Here is a 20655-nt window from a genome sequence, read left to right on the forward strand (position 1 = left end):
TTTGAGTTCCATTCAGAAAAAGTGGCTTGAAGGCCTACAAACTCTACATTTAAACCCCTTCAGTACCTGCTCTGTCCATTGCATTTTCACCATTTGATAAAGAGGAGTTTTCAGAGCTCTCCCCTGACTGTCTAACAGCATGGTTTCCAGGCTGCTTCCTATGGATTTTAGTTCTCTATTCCTTCTACTTCATTGTCTTTCAAACTGCTATAGCCCACTCATTTGAACAGAATCTGGCTCCTGAATTTCACTGTTGCAAACTACTGCTTAGTTTGATCTTACAAAACATGTCAAATTTAATTATATTAAGGGCTTTTTCCTTTACCAGGTCAATCATATTTACAGGAACGATTTCAGAAAATTACTTAAGACAAAGTCAGGAATAGCCTTTTCTCTTGTCTTTCTAATTTCTGTTGTGATGTGACATACAGCTCATTTATACTTGGTTTGATAGTTGTCCTAACAAACTTTGTTAAAGATTGTTCTAATCTCTGCAAAGACCAGCAAACACTCAGCTGCGTGGGTGTTCTCCCCCCTGGGTCATGCTGTCGTGCAGTGTGGGCCTGTCTAGACTCTGACATAGGACCCACAGATAAATTGGCCCCAAAAGACCATCTTATTCTAAGAGTTATCTCTCAGGTGCCCAGGAACAGAAATCCCATGTCCCAGTGCCCATCTAGTGAAGCAAAGAAAGGCAGCAATGTTGGGATGGGGAGGGACACGATGCCCTTCTCATGTCACACTGAGCCACAAACTCAGTGTGCTGGGAAAAGACAACTTCACCTGCTGGGACCTTCCAAACCTTTGCTGCTGGACTGGACACCTGAGGGCATTAAGACAGTCACTGCCATCGAGGTGATGCAAAGAAGGGCTGCAGGTCACATTCATAAACAACCTTGGACTTGAAATTCCAGTGTTTCTTTTCAGGATTCAGGGCACCTTCCCCTCTAACTTCGTATATACCATAAAAACACACTCTGTGTTCCCAAATGTTTACACAGACCCCGATTTCTGTTTATATATTTGTGTCTTTCGTTATTGGCTGAAAATATTTATCTTGTCATGTTTCAGAAGTGTAAACTTTTCCTGTTCACCATTTATCTGCTCAGTTACTGGCTGTAGGAATGAGAATTTGAAAATCCTTTTCTTAAAAGAAAGAGAGGGTTACTAGTGAGGAGATTCAAAGAATGACACGTGAGTGCTTTCATTCCATGCAAAAGAGAAGTTTGTTGTGGCAAATAAATTTATTATGAGAATGTCTGAAAGTGAGGAAGTAGAAGAAGGAAATGGAAGGTAGTTGTTTGGGCTTTTTTCCTTAAAACCCACTCTGAAGTGTAGAAATGGTGAAAGAACCATGCTGACTGTAGAGGCAGTATAAATTAGATCATCATAAACTTTTACATTGTAATAACCTTAAGGAAAAAAGAATTATACGTGGCAGTAATGGACAAATCTCCTGTGCATATGGCATGTTCCCCTGTGGGATATGGGTTCATACAGCAGCATCAGAAAAGTGCTGGTTCAGAAAAGAAAAAAATTGCGAATGAATGAATGACAGCAACATCCATCAGCCTTGGCCTGAAAGGAAAACTCTTACCCGTAGCCTCAAAAATAAGTTGTGACAGTGTCAACTGTATTTTTGACTAAGTGTAAGATGTCAGAATAGGGACTAATGCTGGGAAGATGCTGGTCAAACTCAAAGCAGCTCTTCAAAGTGGCTCTGAAGACAATTTTATTGCCTTGTTTAAGATTTCACTGAAACGTCCACGTCCGGAAAAGCGATCAGCAGTAGTTGTTACAGTGACCTTATGCTGGCCTGTGGGGAACAGACATGGTTTGTCCCCAGGCATTAGGGAGAAGGTCACTCGGAACAAATTCAGAATGGCTTCAAACCCTCTCTGAGCTCCCCGACCACTGCTTGAGGATGGAACGCACCTGTAACAGTCTCTGACCTCCACAATAAGACACATCCTCTATTTTGAAAGCTGTAGCTTCAAAAAATATAAGAATGTGAGAATGTTTTTATTTCCATCATTAGACAAAAATTCCAAAGTATTTCTTTTTCATCTCCCTGGAAATATGGTAGAGACCAGATTGCTAAGAAGTTATTGAATAATCATGGCTCTTGGGCCTCTTCCAGTTTTCTAACATTTAGTGCTTTGTATGATGGGCCTTGGAGTTGCTGTTCCTGAGCTGAATGTGGATTTTGCCATTAATTTCAGCAGGACCTGGGTACTCAGCCAGGATGTGCTTCACCCACCTCACCTGGGAACCTGGCACAGCAATACTGCACAAACTGACTGCTTTGCACCAGTGAGTCTCTTCCAGGTCATACTTGGATGAAAGATCCACAGCAACACTGAAGTATTTTAGAGAGATCCTTGGATGCAATGGTAAATACTGACAGTATTACGAGTTTGTGTCCTGTATATAGTTTCTTGAGAGGGATTATTCCACAGCTAGTTTTGTTGTTGGTTTGAGTGGTTTTCCTCTTTCTGTGGAGGGTGATGCAGCTCTTTGAAAACATTCTCAACTCAGCAAAACTGCTCCATTCAGACTTGGTAATTGCTGCTGAACAGAAACATCTGTCAGTGAGATTTCTACTTCTAGCACTGTAAACAGAGGCAGATCACATGTAAAACAAGGATCAATTCCATTAAACATTTGGCCTGCAGACCAAAGGATCAGTCAGGGGCAAAATGTGCTATAAAACATGTATTTCTTCTTACTGCAGCACTGGGGAACATCTCCTCACCAGGACTAGCTGAGGTTTTAGGACAGCAAGTAAAGAACAGGATTATTGACACAAGCACTTTTGGGATGGGCATGAAAGAAGGTGAAAGACAATGAAGAGCACTGTGTTTTCTCTGGGCTGGAAGAAGGCTTGAAGTAAAAGAGTTTCATCTTGTATTCTAGAACACCAACAAAAGGACAATTGGAATCTGTTTTACAGTGAGATACAGACATGTGTGCTCCAGCTCTTGCTGAAAACCTCTGCCTGGAGAGCAGTTTGAGTATTGCTTATATCCACTGATAGTGCTTCTTAGATTCTTTCTATTGAATTGCCCCCCTGTTGTCCCCTCACCTGTTCAAGGTGGTGGTAATGAGGAGGAAGAGTTCTCTGAAGAAGTGAAGTCCTTCCAGCTAAAGAAAAATCCAACTCAAACTAGGTAGATTTCCATTTTCATCTTAAAACTTGCAGGCAGTTATACCAGTCCCAGGACTGATGTTTGAAGCTACACGGCTTTAGAAAGAAAATACTGTTTTTATCAAAAGCTTCTAACCTAACAGTTTTAGAACCCTCAGATATTTTTTACAGCACTATTTTGGAATGCATTACCCAGTATAAAAAATTTAGGAAACTAACTCTCTGTCCAAGAGAGCTTAGAAAGGAAGATCAAATCCTGCAATCAGCTGATGCAGACAAATGCCACTCCATTAATTTAATAACAGGTTTCTGCAGTCTCTTTCAGGGCTGAATCTTACACAAACAGCATGGAGGAGATTTAGACACAGAGTAACATAAGCTTGGTGGATGTTTTTGCTGTCTTTTAAGTGTTTTAGTATCCCTACCCTATGCAATCCCTCACTGTGCCCTGCCTTCCTATCAAAGGGTGTGTACACTGCAGGTATTTCCAGCTATCTAAGTACCCACGTAGCTAAAACTGAGGAATTAAAAAATTGCTGTCTATATAGCTCTTAAACTAATTTATTCTACCACTTTGAAGGAAACAGGGCTTTTTGTGGAGCTTTCATGATGTGCTAAGAGGACTGTAGATCTCAATCCAGGTGCCAGGCGTTTTGTGTTTCCCCACTGAGTTACTGACAATTGGCTGCAATCAAAGCACTTGGGAATGCCTCACACAACCTTGTACTTTTTTTTTTTTAACCTGTAATTCAACTTCACATTAAAAGACTTTCTTCAATATACATCTAAGATCTGCTGATCTCAAACTACACAAAAGATTTCTGTTAAAAGATATAGCAGGTCTTTGACTCCTAAAGCACAGCCTCGGTCGTGAACTGGGAAGTTCTCCCGTACAGTGCCTGTAACCCTGTGGAGCTGCACACAGTGACAGAAACAGGAGCTCCAGCAAATCAAATCCTATATAATTATGCAAACCAGTAAGTGATTATTAATTCCCCCTCCCATTTGCTCTTCTCTTACAATTAAGTGAAGCTCATGCTTGTACCAAGTGGTACTTGATTCCTAAGCAACTTATCAGACTCAGTTTCTGCCCAATACTAATAATTTCATAGGTTTTTAAGGGCCAAGAGCAGTATAACTGGCAGGTCATCCCCTATTGCTTTTGTCAATAAATTTGCCAATTTGGATTCTCTCAGATACACGGGAGCTGAAGTTGATGTCAACCTGTAAATCCCAGAAGATTGTCACTATGCAAAAGTGAATTCCACTGCCCATGAAAAGCAGCATCAAGGCACACCTGCATGAATAATTTTTCTGTGTATGTGATGTAACAGGGATCTTTATGCTGACAGACTGATTGCTAATGGGATGCTGTGTGATGCATGGACTGGGACACCCTAGATCTGAAGACCTAAAATGACAAGTGAGACAAGAAAAGGTATATTGAAACCTTGTTCAGAAAATTTCAACAAGGGTTGACTATATTTTGTTTTCTTTTATGTGAATTTATGACTTTACAGGAGTTGGAAATTGAAATCATGTATCAAAATATTTTATTATTAACATTCTTCTGTAAATTAGAGAATTATGTCTTATTTGATACCTGGAATCAACTTTCACCTGAGTGTTTCTGTACTACTGCATCTCATCCAAATGCTCAAAAGCTCTGGAAACATCACTTCCATAGAACTGTATTCATACCAGTCTGTTCAGGTGCAGTGAAAAGAATCTTTTTTTACGTGGGATTTTGCACTTGTTAGTCACATTACTTGTGATACAGGGCTACTGTTCTTGGGCTGCCATCAATCAGCATGTCTTCTGTCTCTACTGACTGGAGTGATTGGATCACTTGAGAATCTATCTTGAAATTCTTACTCTACCTGAAAGCTTATTTTTGCATAATCTATACATTTACAGAAAGCCATTTGAAAATCCTCTGGAATTCTTAGTACCTGGCCTGGGATATTACTTGTGACAGGAAAATACTGCCACAGTCAAGGGCTGACGAGTGAAGTACGATGTTCCTTTCCAGCCCATTTCTTTCTCAGTGTCACACACTGCCCAGCAAGGGCAAGTATAGAGGATTTCAGCTCGGGGGTTGGTTTTCTGCACTCCTCAATCTTGAAAGCTAAGAATCGAAATAATCTACAATTGCTGTTTAAAATATGACCATCTTTGCTGGCTTCTCTGTGAGATTACAGTACTTGTAGTCTAATTGAGATATTTTTAGAGCTACAAGTACCATATCCAGCTGGGAACCAGGTTATTTGCCCATTGTAAGACACCCAAAGTCTCAGCAATCCTTAAACACGTCACATGAACGGCTCTGCACCTTGCCAATACTGGTGTTCACACCGGTTACTTCCTCTAGTTTTCAATCAAACACACAGACACAAGTGAGAAAAAGAGGGGAATGATTTCTTTGACAAGTTGCTTAAAATAAATTAGAGATTTTGAAGGCAATAAGAAATTTTAAATGGCAGAGACAGACCAGAACCCTGTGGTCAGAGAAAGAGTAGTAATGTCAAAGTGCATAGCAAAGTATGAGAACCTTTGCAAAAGGAAAAAGTATTGTATGACTTTGTATTCTGTCAGTACATAAGGATGTTGTGTCACAGGCTGGTCTGGGCACACAGAGCCTGCAGTGGTGCTAATAGACCCCTTTAGACAGTGGTGCATTTACAGCCATACTGAGTTATGCAGATCATCCCAAACATGGTTCAGTAGTGCCTTTACGCTTCCCAAACCCAAGGATATACTTTAATTTTCCACAACAATACACAGTAATATCCACATGTATTGAATTCATTGGAGATAAGTTCAGTTCCTTTTTTCTGGAAGAGCCAGACTGAGAGTAGGTTTCACTACACATGGCACAGTGGTGCTCTGGGCCCAGAACAAGTGTTCCCTGCATATACCAGAGCAAAGAACTAATGCCAGATATTTTGGCATAGCTTGCATTCTTTGAAAATGTGTTACTTTTCTGCCCGAGTTTGAGTTGATATGTAAATCAAAACTTCCTGTCAGTGCAGCACTGAATATTACCAGCCTTCAGCAGCAGGTTCATGTTGGTATCTCGTTCATAATCAGGCGTGGTGAATGACACATTTCTGTGCTGTAACAGCAATTAATAGCAGAGGCTCGGAAACGGCTCAGAAATCAGGAGTGTCAACTGTAGTCCCAAGTTAGCATTTGCAGGTGAATTTCACAGGGCAGGATTAGTGTTTTATCTTGAGACCTCCTGCTCTTATCATATGATTGCAAGAGAAAAAAAGTGCCTATTATAGATCTAAAGTAAAATGATTCATTGCACAGCGTATCCACCATCTTCCTTTCAGGGCTAAATTTCAAGAGGTTTGGCAGTGAGGCAGCCTGGCCGTGTGAGAACAGAAACCTCCGCTGGTGAGCAGGAGAGCGGCTCTGGAGCATCGGCCGCGGAGCAGAGCTGGAACACGAGGTGGGGCTGGGGGGGTTGCTGTTTTAAAAATCCTTAAACGTTTCTTTAACGTGCTTGGGGTTTTTTCTTGTCGATACATGAATGGGACACATTTATCACACATACACGCTTGGCAATTTCAGCTGGAAAAGTGTATTTTCTCACTTTGTGTAATTCCAATTGTGACAAACAGGAGAAGGCGGTAAAAATACGTCTGAGGAATTGCCCCCAGCCCCCCAGAAGATGGGTTTGGATGCTCGGTGCTGTAAAAAAAGCCCAAGCAGGCGCTCCCTGGAGCTCGAAGGCACAGCGGGGCGGGGCGAGCGCTGCCGGGGCACAGGGGCAGCGCCGGGGGCTGAGGGGGCTGCGGGGCTCCCCCGCTGCCGAGCGCTCCAGCCGCGGCTCCGCCGGGCCGCGTTCAATGGCTGCCAGCTCCGCGGGCTGCCGGCTGCGCCAGGCTCTGCCTGTTCGCTCCTTTAGCGGCTCCGCCGTCTCTCGGGGGCAGCGCTCCCCCCTCTCCGCCCCCCAGGTGAGGCTTCACCCCCCGCCTCCCTCAGCCCTTCCCCGGGAGCCGCCGCCCCGCCCGCCCTCGCAGCCCCCCGGCCCTGGGCCCCCCGGCGCTCCCCCAGCCGGGCCGGGTGCGCGGGGTGCGGGCCGGGGCCGGGCCGGGCACCCCCGCGCTCAGGGGCGGCCCCGCCGCTCTCCGGGGGTGCGGGAGGGGCAGGGCAGGGCAGGGAGCTCCGGAGCGCCTCAGCCCCGCGCCGGCACCGAGTCCTGCCGGGCTCCCCAGCCCACCTCGCCCGCTGTGCAACACCCTCACCCTTGTCCCTCCCCCACCACCCGCCGTTTTTTCTTGTTTCTCTCCTTCCTTTTTTTTTTTTTTTTTTTTTTTTTTTTTTTCCCCCCCCCCGTTCCTCCACCCTCCTGCAGCGAGTTAAATGTTTCTTTTGTTAATTGCCGCCCCAAGTGTTCCCAATCCCTTGCCCGCGCACCCGGGCCGGCCGCAGCCGGTGCCCGCCCAGCTGGGCTCGGTGGAGCAGCACAGACCGCGGGGCCGGGGCTGTGTGCGTGAGGAGGAGGAGGTGGTGTGAAGAGCGACGAGCACAAAGCACATTTGAGAAGAATAATTTAGTTCTTATGTTTGTTGTTTTTCGGGAGTCTGGTTCTTCCCTTCTCCTTTCAATCTTTTTTTGTGCTCAGGATTTAAATGTCACTCAAAGCATCCCCAGATCAGCTTCTCGCTCGTCGCCTGTTTCTTCCGAGGCATTAACTGGATCACACGCTGCATTTGAAGAGCTTGGGTGTTTTACCCGCTAAGGTAAGTGGGCTTATGCACCTACACCGGGTCTGGATGGTCACTGAAAGCCTTACAGGGTGGTGTTTTAATTCCCCTCGGCTCCCCTCCCTCCCCCAGCTCCGTGGCCAGGTCTCGCTCTCCCTGAAGAACTTGCATCCCCGGGTTAAATATCGGTCGGGATGTGGCAAAGGCACCCGGGGAGCGGGGCCGGGGGGCTCTGCGCCCGCCCCTCGGGCACCAGCCAATGACCCCCTCGGTCCCCAGCGCCTCTGCTCCTGGAATAGCGCCTGGCATCGCAGGAACGGAAGAAACAGCCTAATCCTCTCTTACAAGAAACTATTCGTCATCATTTTTTTTCTCCGTGAGAAATACTGTAGGCGCCCATCTCCCCTCCTCCCCCCTGCCCGCCCCCGTTGCCAGCACCGGCTCCTTCACCCGCACCTCTCCTCGCTTCAGGAGGTTCTTTCCAGGGACCAAAAAGTTAAGCTGCCCCCTCTCTCCCGCACCTGCCCCCATACGTACGCTGTGCATTCCCCTTTTTAACCTATTCTCCCTCTGCCTAAGCCAAGTCCGTCCAGCCCCCACCTCCCCTGAACTAGGTTGCAAAGCCGCCGTACCCTGCAACTCCCTGAAACTTCTCTTCTTGCTGTGATTTATATTCTATACTAACAAAAAGGACAACAAAAATATACTGGATCCTCCTGTGGATGAGTTTTGTTTGGTTGTTTGTGTTTTTTTTTAAATAATGCATTTCCTTCTTCCCCTTTAATTTTTTTTTTTCTGGCAAGGAAATTTGCTCCATCTCCAGCAGCAACCACTGCTCCTTTTGATGTTGTGGTACGCCGTGCGCATGCGCTTCACATTAGAATTACTGCACTGGCCAGAATAAGTTGGATCTCTTCTTCTCGTCACTGAAACCCTAAATCATATCAAAAGCTAAAGGGATGCTGAGAGTCCGGAGAAAGGGTTACTTTGGGATTTGGTCATTCCCTTTAATTATAGCCGCGGTGTGTGCACAGAGGTAAGCGATGAAGGTATCTCTTTTCCTTTACTTTGAATTGCAGTGCATGCTGCTGCTGAGAGGAATGTACAGCTGGGGGCTGAGAAATCAGGAATAATATGGTATTGTTCTTTTTTTTTCTTTAGTGTCAATGACCCTAGTAATATGTCACTGGTAAAAGAGACCGTGGATAGACTGCTGAAGGGCTATGATATTCGCTTGAGGCCAGATTTTGGAGGTAATTTGACTGCTTTTGAATAAGAGAGGTTGCATATCCGGGCTGTGTACCTTTGGTGTGGGGGGGTTCAAACGTGTTGTGGGTGCTGTTGCTTTGGGGGGGGGGGGTGTTGCCATTTTCTCAAGCTGATCCAAAGTTAAGCCCATTGTTAATTTTCTTAGCACAGGATGCTCTTAATGCGATCACTTAAATCACTTGCATATTCGTAATCGGTCCCTCATTTTTTGTGTGTGCTGATACTTTATTAACCCGTAATTAAACCCTCGTTTAACTGGTTTTATCGAGATGCAAATCTCTCTTAAGTTTACCCAACCTTTGTTCCTTTCAGCGTAATATGCCTGTGATCACAGGTACTATTTTTGAGTACAAGATGTGCTGTTAACTGACACAAAAATGCCATTTAACCCCCTGCGTGCTCCTGCTTCGAACTAGTTTGTTTATTTCGGACGTGTTCGCTGGGGGTGGTCCCTTGTCCCCCCCATCTCTCCCTCGGGGCTCGGTGGCTGGGGGTGTCGGGCGGGCGGCGGCCGGGGAGGGAGCGGAGCGGGGCCCCGGTGCCAGCACGTGTGTGCCGGTTACATAAAGCACGGCCGGGCTGTGGGGGCGCGGGGGTGAGCCCCGGCACGGCTCGGTGGGCACGGCTCGGTGGGCACGGCTCGGTGGGCACGGCTCGGTGGGCACGGCTCGGTGGGCACGGCTCGGTCCCGCGGGGGGTGAGCCCGGTGAGCCCGGGCACGGCTCGGTCCCGCGGGACCAGCGGCTCGCCGGGGGGGCGGGAAGGAGTGGGGAGCACTTCTTGCCTTCCTCCTGAGTTTCTGGTTATGCTTAAACGACGTTTCATGTGTACGCTGCCTTCGCCAGCGAACTCTGGTAAGAATGAGTTAAGTTCACAGAGATCACATTGCGGACCATCTTGTCGGTTTGCAGGTCCCCCAGTGGCTGTGGGCATGAACATAGACATTGCCAGTATAGATATGGTCTCGGAAGTCAATATGGTGAGTATTTGGGGTGGGGGTGGGCGGAGCGGTGCCCGCGGGCCCCGCGCGGCCTCGTGCCCCGCGTGCCGCCGGTCCCGGGGGTCGGGGGTGGAGGGTGCGGGGCGGGGGGAGAAGCGGGGTCCGCGGGAGCGATGGATGCCGGTGTATCCCGGTGGATCGGGAGCGGTGGATGCCGGTGTATCCCGGTGGATCGGGAGCGGTGGATGCCGGTGTATCCCGGTGGATCGGGAGCGGTGGATGCCGGTGTATCCCGGTGGATCGGGAGCGGTGTATCCCGGCGTATCCCGCTGTATCCCGCTGGATCGGGAGCGGTGGTTCCCGCTGTATCCCGGCGTATCCCGCTGTATCCCAGTGGATCTGGAGCGCTGTATCCCGGTGGATCCCGGTGGATCCCGAGGCCGCTCCTGCGGCAGCTCCGGGCCCGCTCGGGCCGCGCCGCCTTCCCGCGAGCAATGGCGCCCCCTGCCGGCCGCGCGCGCTCACCGCACCCTCGGGGCCGAGACAGCGCCTGAAGCGGCTGGGGCTGAACCGGGGTCTGGGGCTGAACCGGGGTCTGGGGCTGAACCGGGGTCTGGGGCTGAACCCGGGTCTGGGGCTGAACCCGGGTCTGGGGCTGAACCCGAGCCTGGGGCTGAACCGGGGTCTGGGGCTGAACCCGGGTCTGGGGCTGAACCCGAGCCTGGGGCTGAACCGGGGTCTGGGGCTGAACCCGGGCCTGGGGCTGAACCCGGGCCTGGGGCTGAACCGGGGTCTGGGGCTGAACCCGGGTCTGGGGCTGAACCCGGGTCTGGGGCTGAACCGGGGTCTGGGGCTGAACCCGGGCCTGGGGCTGAACCCGGGCCTGGGGCTGAACCCGGGTCTGGGGCTGAACCCGGGTCTGGGGCTTTAGCCCAAGTCTGGGCTTTACCCTGGCTCTGTGCCCATCAGGGTTCAATTTTGCTTGTGCCGTATTAAAAAAAAAAAAAAAAAAGGTGCTTTTTTTTGTCCTAACAGTGCCCTGCCTATTAAAAACAAAAAAAGAGGCTTTGACTTCTGTGTGTGTTCAAAACTTACAAGGTTTTTTTGTAGCCTGTCATTATTTTGGATGGTGATGACTGAGTTCATGATTTTACAGGTTTCATTTTCCCAGGATGTTTGTTTTTCTTATCTAAATACTTGCAACTGACTTGCTCGAATACTGAACTTGTTCAGAACATAATAACTTGGCACTTTCTATGTTTCACTTTCATCACTTGGGACACTCATGAGGTGTGGAAAAAATTGGAGAAATCTCAGATTCATACTCAGGAGAAGCTGTTCTTGGCTTAGATGAAACTTTTCTAACATTGACTGTTCTTATTTGGAAATGTTTGGGGTCAAGTTTTGAAGTTTTTATCTTAATTTGCATTTTACTTGGTTAAGGATACATAATTTGGCCTAATACTCCTAGGGAACATATTAAAGAAGGCCAAAATAAAGACACTGAAACAAGGTAGCAGCAAGTGACCCAAAATAAATGCTTTTGTGAAATGTTAGTGAATGTAAGTTTGTTTGAAGCAAAATTTCCACTATGTTTTAAGAGATTTTAAGGAAACATCTTTCTAAATAAAAATGTGATTTTAGGCTTATTGCTGTAGTTGTAAGCCTGCATTTGAAAATAATATTTAGAAACTTATCCGTTGCTTTAATATCATTCTACTCCTGAAATATTTAATTTCTCAGTGTCATGTTTGGGTTCTCAGCCATGTTGCACTGAAGGAATTGGCAAACATTTGTTCCCAAGCTGGATGCCTTGTGTGATGTGCAGGAGTTTTTTTGTAACATAAAATACAGCCCTCAGCCTGATTTGAGGATGACATTACAGGTGGTTTTACTGTACAGGAGAAAGGGAGGTGCTGGTGACAGAGCTCCAGAGTGCTTTTCTTCAACATACCAGGAAAACTGAGTAACTTTACCTCATGCAACTTGTGAGCTGTTTCTAAGTGGCTAAAAGGAGCTTCCAGACTTTGTATCACTAAACTTGTAATCTAGTATTCTACCTTCGGGAGCTTTAAGTGCAGAGGAAGAAAATTGCATTGTATTTTAAACCACTGCTTTTCACTGAAAGAACTGTGGGTAGGAGAGAGAGGGATGTACAGAGTTATATCTTAGAAGCCATGAGCTGTGAGGGAATGATGAGGGTTTCCTTGATGGAATTGTGATCAATGTTTTATCCTCACATCCCTTTAGAACTGGAAGGTTCTCATGAAAAGATTGTAAAGGTACTTGGGAGCCTTTTCTTTGTTTCTTTAAATGATTTCTAGAGATTTGGTCTCCTATCAGAATACTGTGATCTGACACTTACAGACTAACTATATAATGGAGTATTATTTTTAGTATTCTGTAGTCAGTTTATTGTGTTTCTATAAAGAAATATTTGACCTTTCTGAGAAAAGTGTTTTCAGGCCATGTACAGAACTCGGGGGTGGGTGTGGGGAAGTGTATAGACAATTTTGTCCTACTAATTTGCCTAAAATATTTAAGCTCTGAGCTTATTTTACTCTAAGAAACCACCTATTTCTTAAAACCAGGCAATCATGTTACATATTTTTTTTTTCACTTGCAGTGTCAGAAGAGATTCCAGATCAAGATTATAGTCTTAATCTACTTAATTGTAAAATGTAATGTGTAACACTTGATTTTATGATGGTCTGTATAACATAACAAGTACTAACATGCCCTGAGAGACCTGACCTGACTGAGGGGAGAGGCACACAAGCAAGCAATAAAATACTTACATACATATATAAGGCCTTGGCTTTTTACTTGCAAAGTCACCAGAATTTGGAGTAGAAACCAGGAGGAGTACTATGGAATGCTGGCTCATGCAAAGCCTTCCGAGATAATGAGAGACACAGAAAGAATCTTTTTGATTTATGAACCTCTTTTTTCTGAGCATGGACTTGCTGTAACTTTGTGGCCATGGCAAACACTACTGACTTTACACAAAGGCAGATCATTGCCTAGAGTCATGTACTAATGTTGATGGGACCAAACTTCTGCCTGGGAGGAAGGCTGAATAATCACAGTTATTTAGCTTGAGCTAATTTCTGCTAATTTTAATGTTAACTTCAGAATTACATTTCTTGTTCAGTCTTGATATATTCCATTTTCCATGTACATTTGTGCCACTTTGCAGGCTGAAGTCTTGTCTCCAGTGTCATGACATAAATCCTCAAGTTTTCACTTTGTTGAACAGGAGAATTTAGAGTTGCTGTTATAGAAAGGCAATGTGTGTTAAGGATGTTAGAGAATATTATTGTTGACTTTGAATTCTTAAAGAGGTGATAAGTACTTGGCATCATAAAAACCTCAGTGAATCAGGCTTTACAGGTGCCTTACAAAGGTTTCTTGTGTGCAACTGTAAACTGGTTACTTTTACAGTCAGGAACTTGGACTAGCTTATATCTTAGTTCACAGAAATGGTTTCTAAGCACTGGTACTTATGAACATAATTGGTTCCAGCTCTGGGGAATGCACTGAATGCACATGAGAAAAGGGAGAACTTCAGGACTGTGTGATTGTCGACAAGTATCTAATTGGACTAATTTCTTGGTATTTTGCAAAGAAAATCTAAATCAGGTAATGGTTTTGTGCAGTACAGTGATGATTATGGCTAATTCCCCTCGTGTCTCTGGACCAGGCAATATTGTTGAGTGTATCCTTTATCCTGGTTATACTACAGATTTTCTGAAGGTTTTCTTATTCAGGTAACAATGGAGAGCAAAGGTGGAGAGGTGTGAAGGCTACTAAAGTGGTTCTCCTGAGCGCATGAATTTGGTGTTATGTAAGATTAGCTGTATTGCAGTGAGCCTAATGCAATGTTCTCAAGGTAGTTTCCAAGTGTTTCTTACTGTACTTCCATTTTCTTCTGAGCTTTCTTTTCCTTAATCCTAAACATCCATTGTCAGAATATTATTTTCAAATAATAATAGCTTTTTTTCTTTTTTTTTTCTTTTTTTAGTAAGCAGTGGTCACTGGGATGTCACATTTCACTCTTTCATCTCAGTTAATTTCTGGAGTAGACCTCTTGACAATATACAGCAATGAAGACTGTTCTCCATTCTAATTTTCTTCCCTTTATCCCTTATCCCAACAGTTCCCTTGTAAACTGTTTTAAAAAAATTGGTGCAGGTTCATTAAGCAGCACAGAAATAAGTTTTCTTCTCTAGACACCCCTGAAGATTCCGCATAACGTGTTGTGCATTTGATGTATCTAGATAAGACATGAGGATTTCTATGGATAATGTTGGTCATGTGGTGGTTTTCAATGTCTTGGCTTATTCCCTATTAAATAGGTCAACATTTCCTTTTTTCTTTTTTTTTTTTTCCTTAGTCTGTAGCTATTCTGGGATTCTAGTACAGGATGTCTTGAAAAGACAGAGAAATATTCTGTGGCTATAGATTTTACACAGGAAATATACGGTTTTTGTGGTAATGGGTTGTATATTTAGCTAAATATAACTATTCATACCGTGGGTCGTTGGGGTCTGCAGAGAGGAATCTGAAGTGTTTATTCCAAGTATTTGCTTATTGGCTTTGGCACCTGGCTGGGTGTGTGTGGAGTCAGACACCATGGATGGTTTGTCTTAGTGGAGCCATTAGGGTTGATTGAGTGCACAATCCCTCATCAGGTGGGAGTTGGAGACACCGAGGAGCTGTTACCATCTATCAGGGAAAGGTTTACTACTTAGTGTATGCCAAGTTTTACACTGCAGAGCCTAATAACTTCAGAGCTAGAAAAAGAAAAGCTTTTTTTTATGTTATATTTCACTTCTATATTTGAGATATGCCAAAGTTGCCCAAAATAGTAAATCTAATACTTGTAGATCAGAATATTCTCAGACTAAAAATGTACAGACCCGGCTCTAATTTCCTGATAGATGTCTGACTTTGAGTTGCTCTTGATAATGGAGACCCACTACTGGGTTTCTTAAAATCTCTTATGTTATCTTGAGGTATTTTTAGTAGGGGACACTAACAAAGCTCAAGATTTAGATTATGAAATAGGTTTAGATTATGAAAACATCAGGAGCTGTGTGGCTGCCTCTCAAGTGCACCAGTTATCTTTATGTGTGAAAATGGAAGAGATGGCTTGTGATATAAAGAGGGGTAAGTAGTAAGGAAATAGTGTGAAGCTGTTCCAAACCAGAAACCTCCAGGGAAAAGTCCTGATAGAGAAAAATGAAGACATTTGTAAAACAGGGAAGTGTCCTGTATACACTGGTGCAGAAAGAGGTGAGGAAAATGGTTTCTGTCAGCAACATCTTCTTGGGTTGATCCATTCTAATTGTGTGTGTCACTGCACATGATCTACAGAGAGAATAAGGGGAGAACAGGACTGAAAATGCATCGAAAATGAAGTATTGGAACTATTGAGAAGGTGCTGCTTCCCTAATCCTAAATACTTCCTGCTGCTAGAGACTGTTGGGTTCACTATTTTCCCTGTGTCAGAAATGCATATGCTGCTTCACACAAATCTGCATTTCTCAGCACAGTTTGAATTTGGCTCTTGCCAGATTATGGTGCTTGTACACTACTGACTCATCCTGAAGTGTCTGCAGAGACTTCTGTGAGTGCAGAGCAGGTGATGTGTGTCTTAGAAGTGAGAACTTGTTTTTAGTGAAAGCCCCGTTTTCACCTTTTCCTTCAGTTGCTGTCTGGGATAACATCACAAGACCTTTATTTCTGAACCGGAGTAAATTCCATTAGTATGGTTTTCCATTTCTTGTTACTACATGTCTCTAATTCAGGCATTTTCCTTTCTTAGCCTAAAGGTATGTAAAAATAAATAAGAACTCCTATGTTCAAGTAAAATATTTATTTTTGAGGACAAAAGTGAGTCTTCCTATTGCTACTCTACATGTGGATTGAAGTTTTCATGCTGGTTCTGCTAGAACATGTGTAGCCAAAGTAGGCAATGATTTATCTAGAACACATATATGCAGGAATATAGTGAGTTTGTAACTACTTTCATAAGCTAGTTCAGAAGTAATAAATTATTATGTATATTTATAGATATTATGTGTATCTATGTTATACATATCTAAAAGAATTACATAATTCTTGTTGTTTCTTTTTAAGGTCAATATAATGGTTTGTTAATTGGAGTGCACTTTCAGTGTGCTACAGTGTTGCAAGACTAATCAGTAGGAAATCTTGTTTGCTTGGTGGTGGTGATTTTTCAACGTGATCACTTGATTGGCAGAGCAGGGGATGGTTGGTAGTAATTTAAAGAGGTTGCTTTGGAGCTGATTTGTACAGCTGAATAATTTGTACTTTTTTTTTTTTTTTTAAGAAGGCCTTGTTCTATAAATATTGACATATTTTGGCTCCTGCCACAGAAGAAAAGATAAATTTATCATTATAGGCAGTGTCTTGGTGTTAATGGCTGGGAATGAACATGGAAGTGTGATTTGTTAGCTCCTGCTATAGGCTGCTTTATTTCATAACTTCCCTATTCAAATCCACATAAAATCTTTATAGATGAGCCATGTTAGAATAAAAGATTCTTATTTTGTGGTCTACAAGCTTGTTACAAATTTAAGGTGTTCCAATGGTTGTGCTCTTTAGTGACTGAAGTCTGCCAGTGCATCATGACTAAATCCTTATTATTCCTCCCTCCCTTTTTTATCCTCATACATCATGCAGATCTCTGCAAGGTTTATAGTAGAACCTTTGGTATTCAATCATGTTGAAGTACAGTGTTGTATAGTAATAATTCTTTTTTTTTTTTCTAGAATAATCCAGATTCCTGGTAGGCTTTTAGTGGTTTATGCTGTAGGTCTGTGCTAGTGCTCCTATGAATTAGGTAAGCACGACTCAGTCCCTTCATTTCAAAGGCAGGTGATCATCCATGAGGTAATTTTTGTAATGCCTCTTTTAAGCCATGGAAGAAAGCATCTTATTTCTCTTTAGAGTTAACTTTAGAAATAGTCAAATATCTGGAGTTATTGGCTCCTATGAGTGGATGCAATCTGTAATTCAAAAATACATGACACGTGCATAATTACATATAAATTGTAGGCACTGACAGACGTTGTCAATTGTGGGTGAACAAAAGGAAAACCAGGACAGAACCAGCCTTTGTAGTTTATTGGACTGACTGTAACTGTGCTTCTCCAGGGATTCCCCCCTTGTTCCCGTTCCCTGGCAGCGATGCCATGTACAGTGGAGGGCTGGCAGCTGGGACAGCACAAGCCTTGGAGGCACTGACATAGTGGACATATTTACATAGGCTTGGTGTCTGAAGGCCAGGCTGTGAAGTAGCAGAAACCTGACTTCACAGGTTTTCCCTGCAAAAATCTTTGGGTGCGAATTGTCTGACTAATTATTTTCAACTTAGTTAACCAGTTAGACCCTCCCAGTTAGATCCAGGAGTTAGATCATCCCAGACTTGGCATCCCACCAACTGCACACGACATTTTTGTATGAGTTTTGCAAATAAGGGTGTAATTACTTCCCAGTCAAAACTAAAATTTCTGTTCTAATTCAGAAGACATTCGACATTCAGGAGCACATATGCAACAGAATATAGAATTTTTAGATTGTATTTATACATGATAATGTAGGTTATCACAGGCCAGCTAAAGTATTTAGTGTGAGCTCTTCCTTGTCCCCAGACTTAAAGAATAAGGGAACTGCTATTTCTGTCTGTCTTGAGCTTCTCTTTGCATAGCTTCATCAAAGCTAAAGCCTATTAATTTTTATTCTGTAAATACTGACAGAAGGATTAATTTGTTAGTTTTCAAGTAATAAGGATTTAACTATGTGGGGAAAAAAGCAATCCTTCTGAGACATGTTTTTGCATTTCAAGTGTGTGCTGTTGTAGTAGATGTGGCACTTCCGAGTACTTCCGCTGATCTTCCTGGAGATAAACCACTGATTCTTTGGGATTGTGCCAAAAGACAAACTCAACTTTATAAATTTTGAACAAATAGAAGAAGAAATTTACAGGGAATTTGGCCTTGGACAGGAGCAGTATACTGAATTACCCTAATGAATGCATTATTCAAAAAATCCAGCTATTTGACATGGAAAGTCCTTGTTCCAGTTCCTGCTCCCTGGACTATGTCTTCTTTCTTTTCTTCTTTAATGAATAGGTATTTTTATTAACCAAGCAAGTCAGTGACAGGGGTTAACCCCCCGAATTTTCCTTTGCAGTGGAGTGCCCTGCTGCTCTGCAGTGTCTCCATGCCTGGGGATGAGATTTGCATCCTTTGCTGCAGAGCAGCCCTGGGGGAACCTCTGCTCTGTGTGGAGTGTCAGCCTGGGGGGGTTGTGAGTGGGAGTTTGGATTGCAGAGGAACAGGGGCCTTGCATGTCAGGAATGAACCTCTGAAAGGCTGCCCACACATCCTTCCCCTCCTCTGTCTCTGGGAATGTTTGGAATGACACAGCCTTGCCTGGCTGTGATGTCAGGCATGGCCTGAGCACAGCAGCTCTACCTGCCTTTGCATGAGGTTTAAGTATTGTCTGAATGGGCTTAAGTAGGAACAAAATGCCTGCTCACCTGGAACAGGTCCTTCCTGGAGAGATGTGCAGGAAGGGTCTTGGTGAATTGGGAGACTCAAAATGGTGGAAACTTGTGAATGTAATCTTTTCCAGAGATTAGTTATAACAGCTTCCTTGCAAAGTTGTTTTAGATCGACACAGGGCAAAAGGCCCTAATGTGCAAAATACTTTAATTTTTGTTTTTAGATATAACCCTTGGAGAAAAATTGGTAGAAGGTGTAGAGTTAGGTAAAGGTCATAATAGATGCATTTGAGATGAGAAGAAGGTCCTCCAGAAATGGTTGTGGGTCTTCATATGTGTTTGGGATGTCTGAGAACTGTGACTCATGTGATTTAGATTTTTGCAAGTGTTTCTCATTCAACTTCTTGCATTGTGTGTGACTGTGAAGTAGCTAGAAGTTCCTATTGCTTTCAAGGAACTGGAGGCATTTGTTTCTCAGTGAGAACTACCTATTAAAATATGACAATTAAGTGTCTGGATAAGAAACCAAAGTCTTTTTAAAAACTATTCACTGCTATGGATGCAGAGGCCTTTGGAAAATCTGATCCTAATTTCTATTGTAGATTAATTTTTTTTTCATGGAAGTTTGAATTGTTTTTTAATACTTGGAACAGAGATTCTTTCTGCTTGACTGAGTAAAATTAATGCTTAGACTTTTTTATTCTCCATATAGACCTTTAAAAAGGTATATTTAAAAAATATTAATTCCTTCTGTCCGTAAGGGTGAATGAGTTGTCATTTGCATAAGAGTTATTACCCAATAGTCCAGAAGTCTTTATGGTCCATTGTATAATCCCTATTTGTTTCTTTGATAAGTGTATTTTTGAGTTAATAGACCCTGCACCTCCAAAGGACTTGTAGTACATTGTGGATTTTTCTCTCTCAGGGGCTGCCGGTCCAGCAGACTCTGCTGCTCCCTCAGGGCTCTCAGAGTCACTGTGTTAATCCATGTTTGACAGGATGTGCACCGCAGGAGCCGTAACATTTAAGTGAAAAAAGAATAGTTTGAAGATCCAGTAGACTGTTTATAAACTAAATAATTTAGGATTGTTACTATTTCATTTTTCCTTATTATGAAATGATTTATTTTTTTAGATAACATACAGGGAAGAAGGAAATAGGATTAAACAATTATGCACGTCATTTACAAATGAAAAGAAGCGTTTTGCAACTAATTCCATCATTGTTTCTCTAATCATGTAAGTCCAGAAATGACCACAGAAGCCTTTTAATCAGCCTGAAATCTTCCTATAATTTCTGTGCCTGTTCAGTCTGTGTCACTGTCCCGCGGCTGTGTTTCACTGACCTTTGGCCGTGGGAGATGCTTTAGGAAGTCCCTCCATGGCAGAATTACCAATGTCATGTTCACCTCTTGCTGTTTGTGCTGCCTTGGAGCAAATGCTTCACGACCTCAGGAGACAGGGAAATGAGGTACAATTACTGTCTTTTTTTCAGTTTTGAAAGAAGCCTTTCCAAAGGTGTGGGAAGGTTTACTGAGTTAAGCCGAGACCTTTCATATCAAGTTTCAGCTAAAAATATATTGTTATAGCTGATATGTAAGTCCCTACAAATAGATTTGTAATGGAAATGCCAGGAGACCCCTAACTATAGTCATTCTTTTTAGTGTAAATGCCTGCAAATGAATACAATTTTCATTAATCTACTATTATGTGACACAAGCGACCACTTACAGAGAAAGCCATAATAATTCTGGTTAACTGGCTGCATTCAAAAATGCAGTTCAAAGTACCCACCTCTGTGCACAGGCTCTGCAGAATGCTTCTGTGAGCTCAGGTCCCACGTGAGCCTTGTTGTCAAGTCTTAAAATGTGTAAATGTGATGCTGATTTTTCCACTGAGGCTATTTCTGCAGTTTTCACAAGATTTGTGGGGTACTTAACTGCCTTGGAATGCAGTGCAGGATGGCTCCTGGGAGCAGGACAGGGCAGTAGCCTCTGGAATTATTGCTGTGCAATAGGTGCTCTTTTGAAGGGAGTGGATGTTCC

General features: G+C 43.6%; 1 protein-coding gene across 4 annotated transcripts in view; it reads left to right on the top strand.

The window, feature by feature from the left end:
* The first annotated feature begins 6486 nt into the window (after nt 1–6486).
* Nucleotides 6487–20655, top strand: part of GABRB2 (gamma-aminobutyric acid type A receptor subunit beta2) — a 125888-nt gene continuing 111719 nt past the window's right edge. The window contains exons 1-5 of one of the 4 annotated variants that reach the window (XM_027711588.2): nt 6487–6605; nt 7785–7902; nt 8670–8902; nt 9028–9119; nt 10047–10114. In XM_027711588.2, the coding sequence (XP_027567389.1) occupies nt 8826–8902; nt 9028–9119; nt 10047–10114 (237 nt within the window). In that variant the 5' untranslated portion in view covers nt 6487–6605; nt 7785–7902; nt 8670–8825. Of the gene's footprint in view, nt 6606–7023; nt 7114–7569; nt 7903–8669; nt 8903–9027; nt 9120–10046; nt 10115–20655 lie in introns of those variants that run through there. The other 3 variants (XM_027711622.2, XM_027711603.2, XM_027711613.2) reach the window with 3 other exon arrangements.

This window comes from Pipra filicauda, unplaced genomic scaffold, assembly GCF_003945595.2.
Source record: "Pipra filicauda isolate LSUMZ 115617 unplaced genomic scaffold, ASM394559v2 scaffold89_size2521313_pilon, whole genome shotgun sequence".
Lineage (NCBI taxonomy): Eukaryota > Metazoa > Chordata > Aves > Passeriformes > Pipridae > Pipra > Pipra filicauda.